The sequence below is a fragment of the Zosterops lateralis genome (assembly GCF_965231275.1).
Source record: "Zosterops lateralis genome assembly, chromosome: 6".
NCBI lineage: Eukaryota > Metazoa > Chordata > Aves > Passeriformes > Zosteropidae > Zosterops > Zosterops lateralis.
In genome coordinates, this window is record NC_139761.1 from 22,845,419 (window position 1) to 22,855,758 (window position 10,340).

At 59.3% G+C, this 10,340-nt stretch overlaps 1 protein-coding gene and 1 long non-coding RNA gene across 2 annotated transcripts in view; both read right to left on the reverse strand.

Moving 5' to 3' along the window:
* Nucleotides 1-1,054, reverse strand: part of FOS (Fos proto-oncogene, AP-1 transcription factor subunit) — a 2,781-nt gene extending 1,727 nt beyond the window's left edge. The window contains 3 exon segments of the mRNA XM_083863631.1: nucleotides 30-331; nucleotides 720-842; nucleotides 844-1,054. Coding sequence (XP_083719757.1) covers nucleotides 30-331; nucleotides 720-842; nucleotides 844-861 — 443 coding nt within the window. The 5' untranslated portion in view covers nucleotides 862-1,054.
* A 4,268-nt stretch (nucleotides 1,055-5,322) lies between these two features.
* LOC310910774 lies at nucleotides 5,323-8,037 on the reverse strand. The gene is made up of 2 exons (XR_014590393.1): nucleotides 7,875-8,037; nucleotides 5,323-6,077 (listed from the first exon to the last, which is right to left on the reverse strand). It is a non-coding gene; the product is annotated as an uncharacterized lncRNA (long non-coding RNA).
* Nucleotides 8,038-10,340: the final 2,303 nt, after the last annotated feature.

Consider the following 10,340-nt stretch of genomic DNA (forward strand, 5'->3'; position numbering starts at 1 on the left):
GGGCCCGGCTGCCCCCCGGCCAGGGCGGCCCGCCGGCGGCGCGGTTCCCCGCTTCCCCCAACAACTCCAATCCTGCCGGACTCACCTGTTCGACTTTGCCCCGGCGGCCGATGCTCTGCCCGCGGCCGCCCGGCGCCTTCAGCACGGCGGGGCGGGAGTAGGCGGCGGGGGCGGGCGCCGAGACGCCGTAGGGGTGCCCGCGGCTCTGGGAGGGGGCCACCGAGGAGATGAGAGTGGGCTGCACCAGCCACTGCAGGTCGGGGCTGGTGGAGATGGCCGTCACCGTGGGCACGAAGCTGGCGCTGGAGGCGGCCAGGTCGGTGCAGAAGTCCTGTAGGTCAGAGGAAGGGGGGCTGCCGTCAGCGGGGCGCCCGGGCCGCTCCCCGCCGTCCCCGGGGCCGCGCTGCCAGCGCCGGCTCCACACGAGAGCGGCCCGATATAAATATCTCTGACGTCCGCGCTGACGCAGACGCTGCTCCGGAGTCTCCTCAATGAACTCGCGTTTTATCAATGAAGCCGCTTTACACACCCGTCGCAGAGCGCGGCCCGGGCTACGGCACCCCCGCCCGCCACGCCTCGGCCCCGGGGCCGCTCCCCGTGCCATTCCCGGCCTGACCCCCTCATCGGGCACGGCCAGCCCCGCGCCACCGCCCCCGTCCCGTCCCCTCCGGGGGGTCCCGCCCCGGCCCGGAGCGCAGCCGGCACGCTCGGCTACTCACCTGCGGGTTGACGGGCGAGCCCATGCTGGAGAACGAGTCTGCCGGGGAGGGGTAATAGGTGAGGCTGTCCCCGGCCGGGGAAGCGCTGCTGCAGCGGGAGGACGGCGCCTCGTACTCTCCGGAAGAAGCCCTGGTACATCATGTCGGCTCGGTGCGCGCAAGCCGGAGCTGAGAGGTGATGCGACGGTGGCGAAGCGTCCTTGGGGATGAAGCGAGGAGGGCTCGGCTGCGTGCGTCCTGTGGCCGGTCCGCGCCGCGCGTCTCTCCGCTCCTCCGCTGGGGCTGCCTGAGCTGCTGGAGTACCGCGCCGTGCCTCCCTTTTATACCCTCAGCCGACGTCACGGGGAACGCGCCACCCGCGCCCACGGGGGGGGCCGCCCGCCCCGCGCCCGCCCCGCGCCTCCCCGGGGCCGCCCCGCGCTCCGGCTGCCGCCGCCCCCCCCGGAAAGGACCCGCGACACGGGGCGGGGGCCGGCCGCGGGGGCCGGGGGTTCCCAGGCCGGAGCAGGAGGGAGCGGCCGTGGAGCTTCCCCCCCGCGCGGAGTGGTCCGGCCGGGCTCGGGAACCCACTGACGCAGATATCCTTATATGGGATACATCCTGTGCGAGGGGGCGTGACTGACGGGAAGCGCTCCAGGCTGCAGCCAAGTGCGGCGGGCGGGACGGGACGGGACGGCTCGGGACGCGACGGCCCCTCCCCCCCCGCCCGGCGGGACCCCGCGAGGGCTCCGGGGCACCGACACCGCCCTGGGGCTGCCGGCCCGCCGCAGGTGACCCCCTCCCCCGGTATTGCCGCGGAGCGAGATGCTCCAAGGAGGGCGGAGAAGAGGGGCCCCGGCCGGCCAGGGGTGCGCCTTGCGGTGCAAGTCGAGCCCCATTTCCAGCCCTGAGCGGGCACAGGCACTCGGCGGGCCCCACGCACGGGAAAGCTCGACTTACACCCCTCCCCGCAGCGAGGAGCGCGTTACGCTCATGTGTCACTATTGACTTGTCTATTGTGTACATTTGTAATTGTCGAGAGGGAGGGTAATGGCACAGGGCGGTGGGAAGCCCTGCAGGGAAGCCTGGGGGGCTCAGCCCCCGGGAAGGCTGGGAGAGCTTGGGAGCAGTGCTCGGGGGGGCGAGGGGGGCTGGGATAGCCGCCAGGAGCACGGGCAAGAGGCCACCGGGAAACCACCGACCAGGAGAGAGAGGGGCGAGGCTCGTCCTTTCCTCCAGTTTGGGTTTTGTTTTGATCCTTGTTGCAGCGAATCACGGAGACACCCACCCACGACGGGGATGTCAGGCAGCCCTGGCTCAGGTCAGGCTAAGGTGGGAGCCAGACCGCAGACTCGCCTCGCACGGGAGCCAAGAGATCGCGGCTATAGATAGTAACAGGGAAGCTGCAGCAGGGAGCGTGTTTACAGCAACAAACAGAGCCTGCAGCGCAGTCTCCAGGCAGGAGCGTCACCCAGCCAGGCTGGGATCCTGCTGGCAGCCTCTCCCTCTGTTTGAGCTCATGGGCTAAATGCAGCGCTTGATGCTGCTGCTGTTGCTGTTGCTGCGCGAGCAACCTCCGTTCTTAGAGATCTGGGCCACGGGGGCGGGAGAACTGGGCCAGCTGCTATTTCTGAACTGCCCGTCAGAGCAGAGGGGACAGCCAAGGACTGCCGCAGCTCACGGCCCGTACCGCTCCCTGGGAAAGGACCTGAGGGGGCCCCTGCTGCTCTCATCAGCTCAGTGCTGGCCCGTGGGCTAGTCCATCTCGGGACAGGCATCAGTCACCCCAGATTCCTGTGCTGCCAAGGGTTCTCTGCCCCGGCCAGCATTCCTCTCATGCCAGCTACTGAAATAGTGGGGCAAGCATGGTCTCTTCAGCAGCCTCAGGCTGCAGGTGAGGAGGCCCTCAGCACTGCCCAGAGGAGGGATGTGCCAGCAAATTAGCAAAGCCACAACCCTGCCTTCCCTGCCAGCCATGAGAAACAGGCCAAACCTCTGCAGCCACATCCCCAGCAGGGCCTAGGTCGACACATCGGTGCCCAGCATGGGCAAGAGCCTCTGACAGCTTCCAGTCTCAGACATTTGCCAGGCACATTTCAGAAAAACACCGTTTAGCCCTGCTGTCCAGAAACTGCCCCAGGGTCCCTCTAGCCAAGCTGCCTTCCCCAAAAGAAGTGTCTGGAAATCAGGGGGGGAATCCACTTCACCAAACCCCACAATATTTTTGTGGTGCCCATGCAAACCATCTGTTGCCATCCCCACTGGTGACCAAGCATGATCTGTTTGTACCAGTTGGAAAGTGCACAGATGCTGCACATTTCTAACACGTGGAGGCAACGAAACAGAGAAAGCGAAAACACATGACGTGGGTTTGTTGTTTGCTCCAAACACAGGGTGCACACGTTTTACCACAGTATGTGTGAGAACATAAAAAGGAAGCAGGCAGTACCGCAAAGACAAAACAGAGTCAGAGCATGAATCCTCCGGCCTGGGTGAGAGGGTTGCCCTCACCAGCATGCCAGGCTGATGGAGGTTCCTCACCTCCCTTGCAAGCTGGGAACAGGAAGAGGAATCTGTGGAGTGGGCCATGAGTTGAGTGAACACTACAACATTATTAAACCTATACAACCAGGGCCAGCAGGGTTTTGCCCAGCTCTGGTGGTGTGTGCCTGGGCCTCATCTGCAGAGACACACCCCTCGAGGGACTTTTTCCTTGCTTCACACAAGCCCACCACACCTCTGGGTCCTGTGCTGGTGAGGAGGAGGTGGCTGCTGACCATCATCAGCAAGGAGATGGCTCTTCCCAAATGCCTGGCCAGACAGAAGAGGCCATACCCACTGCACTTCTTGAGCATCACAATGGTGCCAGCAGGGCAGAAAGAAAGCATCTATCCAATGGGGATCTTGTCCTGCACACCAACAGAACCCCTCCACCTTCCTGGCCTCCACTTTTCCTCCTATCAAGCGGGGAGATGGGAAAGCTTGCAGCTCTGAGGCTTACAACAGAACAGCGAGCTCCTAAGCCTCAGAGCGCAGAACTGGAACTTGGCCCTACTTTCACAACCCTCCTTCATCTGATCTTGCAACTCAGGCTGGCCTTGGAAAACCACAGCAGAAAAGCACCTCAGGCATGTGGTCCAGTGCAAAACCCACTTCAGGGGCAAGAGATGGCTGTGCCTAAATTTGGCCATGCAGCAGGGGAAAGTTCATGCCAGCAATATGGCCCTTTGGTAGTTTCATGACCATCTCAACCTACTCTCTGTCAGCAGCACTGACCGTAGCATGGTTCCATGTTCCCTCTCTAGACACACAGCATGATGGACATCTGCCTCCAGCTAACCAGGGACTGTTGGGGTCATTGGGGAGGAGACCAGACAGCCAGAGTTCAGCAGCAGAGCTGTCATGCAGGGGGCACTGCTGTGGACACAATGAAATAGCTCCCCTGCACTGAGAAGCCTAGCCAAGTGATGTCATCACTATCTTCCCCACACTATCAGAGGATCTGCACAATAACCTGAGCACCTGCTGCAGTACAGACTTTATGGGCAGGATCCAGGGACATAAGTGAAATTCTTCCTTCACACACCTGCACAATCACTGCTCCTGGTGTCCCCCAATGCATTCACTCCCAGTATGGCACAAGGGATCCCATCCCTCCCCTTGGCCCCAGAGAGGCTTGTAAAGCCAGGCAGAGGCTGCAGGGCTCAGAAGAAAACAGGATGGAAAAGCAGAAAAGGGGGTTGAAATACCAGTGGTGGGAGCCTGCCCCCTCTGTTGATGTGGCTGGGGAGCAAAGGGTGGAGGAAAGGCTCATGGCATGTTATCTGAGTGGCCTGAACTCCCCTCAAGACACACTACAGCTGTTACCCTCCCACTGAGCCTGGGAGCCTCCAGGAGAACAGGGTTCCCACCTCTGTTGGTCTTAAAGGTACAGTGCATACCCAAAGCAAAGTATAAATAGTAATTAATAATCACAGCAGCTGGCTGAGTGACAAGGACATCCTAAAGAATAAACACCATGAGCAGAGACATCCTGGCATCTTGTGGTCACACAGCCGTGTGCCACGGGCCGCCAATTACTGCGGATGATGCTGTTAAGCCATCCCACTTATTCTCATCACTTTTTGCCTGCACCATGCTGGATACTAACTCACCAGGAAGAGCTTGCTGCACACACTGAGAAATCCATGCACCGCTCACAGCCAGCAGGTATAAAAGAGCTTTGCCCATTGAAGTGCTTCCTCCGCACCCTGTTGCCCCAAGGCCAGGCTGTCAGCCATCACTCCACTAGCCAGGGTTCATAACCCAGAGTTATTCAAGCACAAAGTTCTCCAGATAAAACTCCAAAACTCCTGCTGCTGCCGCCACCAATGTGCCGTGTGTGCCATGGCATTGCAACAAAGCCGGAACACCATGGCCAAGCTGGCCTCTTATCTTCCCGCCAGCTCCAGCACCATAAGCCCATCCCAGGGCGTTGTGCATGCTCACAGTTATAGTCCCAGGGCACTGATCAGCAGGAAGGAGAGGAGAGGAAAATGTGTTTGGTGGAAGGCAGCATGTTCAAACTCAGTGACAGACAGGATGATGCAGGACTTTTCTGATTATCAGACACGATCCAAACAAGTTGAGCACAGCTGTGATTTATTTCCTTGATAGAACCCCAGAAGATGCCTGTAATAAAAACTCACACAATCAAGAGAAAGCTTGGGCTTCCTGTTGTGTCCAAGAGCTTTCTGGAGGTGGGAGCTGGATGGTCACATTGCACAAGCTACCTCTTTCCTGTGTATCTGGGCAGTGATACTGATGCTTCTGCTGGGGGCTGGGTAAAGGGGTTCTGCTACTCTCTTGGTGCAGTGGCTCTTGAGTAAAATGGGTCAAAGGTACCAAAGGAGGAAGTGCTGAGAAGAAGAAGGAAAATGCCCCTATAGTTAGCTAAGGAGATTTTGTTACAGATGGAGAACAAAGCAGCTGAAGTGAAGGGACAGGATGTTGAAGATTGTTTAGCATGGGACAAAAAGAAACTTTTAAATTGTTGTGACTGGGAAGTGCTCTGGGGAAAGAAAGCCTCAAGGAGACTCGGGACAAACAAAGAATCGCAAAGGATAGTCTGGGAGGAAGAAGGACACTCTGAGTCTTTGTAACTCCCTGAAGAAACAACCCTGCTTCACTGGAGATAGTGCCCAGGTCACCTTTCTCCTGCACCATTCAGTGTCAGACACCATCACGCCAGGTGGGCTGGCTGCCCTGGAGGACAGTCATGAGCACAAGTAAGGTCTCCCTTTTCAAGTCCTCGACTCTTGTAGTGATGGGGCTGTCACAGGAACTCACAGAGACTCAGCCCGCCCTGGCCCTCGGGCAAGTCACATTCAGTTGCCGCTCCTGAAAGGAAATGCCAAGACTTGAAAGCAATGTGTTTGCACCCTTCTCGAACTGAGCCGTACCTCTGGCTGGACAGCCAGGCTGCACTCAAGGCAGAGACAAAGGGAGCAGTCAGCTCAGTGCAAAGATGCTGCCACTGCAGGAATAGAGACCCTAGTAACAGAAAAAGAGAATAAATAATAAGGCATGGCTACATGGTGAGAGGCCCTAGGAACAAACATTGGGAATACCCAGGAAGCTGAGGTCCCTTAGATGGTATTTAAGAAATGTAACAAATACAAAATTCAGTATTATTAAATTGTCTGGGGTGAACAGTGTCATGAATACATAAACATGTAAACAGTGCAGAGCACTGCCAGCCCAGCCCGAAGGCTTTGATCCTCCCCATGCATCCAGATCTGCCAAGCAATTTGGTTTGGCAGGGGGTAGCTGCTGGAAGAGGAAACATCTTTTGCGTTAACTCATTCCTAAGTATCTGTGCAACCAGAGTTAAGTATATGCCTGTGCAGAGAGACCTGACAGTAGGACATTTACAGATCATCTGTGTGCCCTGCTCCACCGCTGCACAGTGAACAGGGTCTGGGGAGAGTCTCTTGCTCACAGCTCATCCCAAGTCAAGAAAAGCTCTTGCCATCATCCAGGCCCATAACAGCCTCTGAAGATTGTCCGTTTTCTTCCCCATTAAGGTCATACATTAAACATGCAGACAATAAACACGTGACATAAACATCATAGAGTCTAGGCCTGGAAACTCAAGGACCTCTCACGGAAGAGATCCAGCAGTCCAGTTTGGGACTGTTTGACTTGGGGATTGCACATGGAGGACATGTCCTCTGTACTTTCCTCCCAGGAGCCTGGCTGCCAGGGGCACGACTGCCAAGCCAGTGGCAAGTTAACTTGCTTTGTCACTGTTTGCTTTAGGATCTCAATAGAGCTCAGTGGGCTGCAAAACTGGCACCTCTCACCCATGTGAGACACCACCTGATGGTGCTGGCCTCCCTGGGCACCGGGTGCCACTGTGGATGTGGGCAGGCACCAGCCTGGAGAGAAAGGCGCCCTGCGCTTCAGCAAGACTCCATGGCAGCCTGGAGGGCTCCCCATTCCTGGTTCCTCTAAACAGGGTTCCCTCATGCCTTCTCCAGGCAAACCCAGCATTTCCCAGGAAGCTAGAGACAGCTTGGAGAGAATTGCCTGGTGCTGGAGAGGAACTGAAGTATGGAGCTGTGAGTTTGGACTCATGCAGCTGAAATAGGGCACCAGGCACCTGGCCCCACCCAACACACACCACTGTCTCTCTCCTGCCCCACAGCACAGCTGTGCAGGACCCCTCCAGGTCTGCCAGGCCCACCTGGGCTGGACACTGGAGTTTTGGGCTGTTTGGTGATGCAACATCCCAGCCAGGCTTCCAGATCTCCCCACCTTGACAGCCTGCAGGTAGTGTGTGGGATTGTATAAGTACGTAGGGCAGTGGACACATTCAGTGTATTTGCACCTTACTTCCAGACAAATGCAGAACCCAGAAAAAGGAGCAAAATATTGTTAAGAGCTGTGGTGTCAACCTGGCAACCCCAGAGAGACACAAATCACTGCAATGTAGCGGGGTCTGGCATTGGTTAGCGGGCGGTGAGCATTTATATTGTGCATCACTTGTTTGGTTTTATCTTCTTTCCCTTTATTATCATTATTATTACTATTGTTTGCCATTATAATTGCATTTAACTTTGTTTTCCATTACTATTCCCATCTCAACCTACAAGTTTTACCTCCTCCCCAAGTTTTACCCCTTCCCCGTTTTACCTCCTCCCCATTTCGCCAGGGTGACAGGGAGAGAGGGGAGTTGAGCGAGAGGCTGGGTGGTGCCTGGTTTCCAGCTGGGCTTAAGCCCGGACAGTCCATTTTGTCCCCGCGGGGCCCCTCAGGCCGGGGCCATCGGAGGCGCGGGGCAGGCCCGGCCCGGCCCAGGCGGGGACACGGCGAGGGGGCGGTCCCGGCGCGCGCTGGCCCCGCCCCGCGGCGCCCCCGGCCAATCGCGGCGCTGTTGCCGGGGCCGGGCCCGGCGCCTGACGTTGCCCGGGAGACGGCGGGACGTTGACAACACACAAACCCGTGACGTCGGCGCGCGGTTCCCGTGGAAACGGGGTGGCGACGTCATCGCCTCCCCCTCCCGCCTCCCCCCGGCGGGCGCGCGTCAGCCGCGCGGGAGGGGCGGGGCCCGGCGGCGGGCGGGGCGCGGTCGCCATGGCAGCGGAGCGGCTGTTGTTTGTTTGTTTGGGAGGCGGCGGCCCGGCCGGGCGGGGCCTGCGGTGCTCCCGGCCTCCCCGCCGCCGGCCTGCCCACGCGGCTGCGGCGGGGCCCCTCGGCCCGGCCTGGCCAGCCCCGCACCCGGGAGTCCCCGCGGGCAGGAGGCGGCGGTGTGGGGTGGGGGTGAGCGGAGGTCCCTCCAGACGGCGGCCCCACGGGCGGCCTGTGGCTGCCGGGCGCGGGCCGGTAACCCGAGCACGGAGATGGGCCCAGGGGTAAAAATAATGCCGCTGAGAAGGAGGGTTATTTTTAACGGGGATCAGCGGTGCTGCCCTCTGCACTGAGGAGCCTGGTCGGCAGTGCCAACAGCCCAGCCGCAGGCAGGGCCCGGAGCTGAGAGGGTCAGATGGGTGGATGGATGGATGGATGGATGGATGGAGGATGGATGGATGGATGGATGGGTGGATGGATTGATGGATGGGTGGATGGATTGATGGATAGATGGATGGGTGGATGGATGGATGGAGGATGGATGGACAGACGGGTGGATGGAGGATGGATGGATGGATGAATGGGTGGATGGATGGATGGATGGATGGGTGGATGGATGGATGGATGGATGGATGGAGGATGGATGGACAGATGGATGGATGGATGGATGGATGGATGAATGGGTGGATGGATGGATGGATGGATGGATGGGTGGATGGATGGATGGATGGATGGAGGATGGATGGACAGATGGATGGATGGATGGATGGATGGGCAGGCCACAGAGGCCACTATGCTCTGAGAGAAGTGCACATGAGCTCTTGCCCTGCTGCAGGTACTGGCTCAGCACCCCCAGGATAGGTGCCACAGGTCTGCTGTGCCCATCCTCCAGGCTGGTGAGCAGAGTGTGGATGTAAAGTGCATATCCAGCAAACCTGAGAAATCTAGCCTTGAAACAAGTGGAAAGAAACTAAGAAGGGAACCACAGATGTTGCAGTGTTTTCTGGTCCATCTCTTGAAGAGTGGCCGGATGCCTCAGCATCCTTTGCCAGCCTGATCCTCTGAAAAGCCTGCCCTGCCAAAACTGCCCAGCAGACCCCACAGTGCCATCCGTGCTCCTGTCACCACAGCGGGGGTGCCCAGCAGAGGCCAGACAGACCAAACGCTCCTCCCTGCATTCCGCGGCAGAGGGACTGCTCCAAAGAGCCCTGCTCCTGGGGCACTGTTTCCTCCCCGGCAGCCGGCCTTTGGACCTTCCTTCGGGCGTCTTCCTCTCTGACATCAGCTTCCTCCCTTTCAATGTGTGCGGGCCAGAGCCCTTCTAGGTGAAACACCCGACGGAGAGGGAGGCTGGCGGAGGGACCCACCCACCGGCATCCCCGGTTTCCCCCTGCCAGGACCGGCTGGGCGGCTCCCTGAACTCCCGAGGGCTGTCTTTGCAGCGGGGGTTGCGCAGGCGGTGCTGGCAGAGGAGAGAGGAGGGAACCTCGGGGCCGCCGGGCCGGTGCCTGCGGGGGGGAACTCCCAGCCACTGTTACTGTTCCCGCCGCCATCTGCTGAGCCCAGCAAACTGCAAACCAGCTGCTTGCCCAACCCTCGCCAGCAGCCGGGCTGTTGTCATTGCTATTTGCTTTACATCAGCTCTGTTTAGCTTGGCAGGCTGAGGGCAGGAGGTTCAATCCGGGCGATTTTACGAGGGCCGGTTCCTGTCCCACGCCCCTCGGTGGGGAACACGGAGTACATTGAGGATCCCCTCGCCCTGCGGCCCCGGGGCAGGAAAGGGTGTGGCTGAAATGAGTGTTTGCTTCTCAAGGGCAAGCCCGAAGTGCCGGTGTTTGGGAAGGTAATCGGCGGGCGTGAGAAAAGGTTTTGTGCCCGGTCACGGCAGCTCCGCGTTCCGCGGGTACCGCTCACCCGCTCCCGGGGACCGCGGGCCCTGCGGGAACGTGCGGGGAGGTGGCCAAAGGCAGGGATCACGCCTGGGGGTTGGACCGCAATGTCCAAAGTGACCCGCCAGAGCTGCAGGGATGT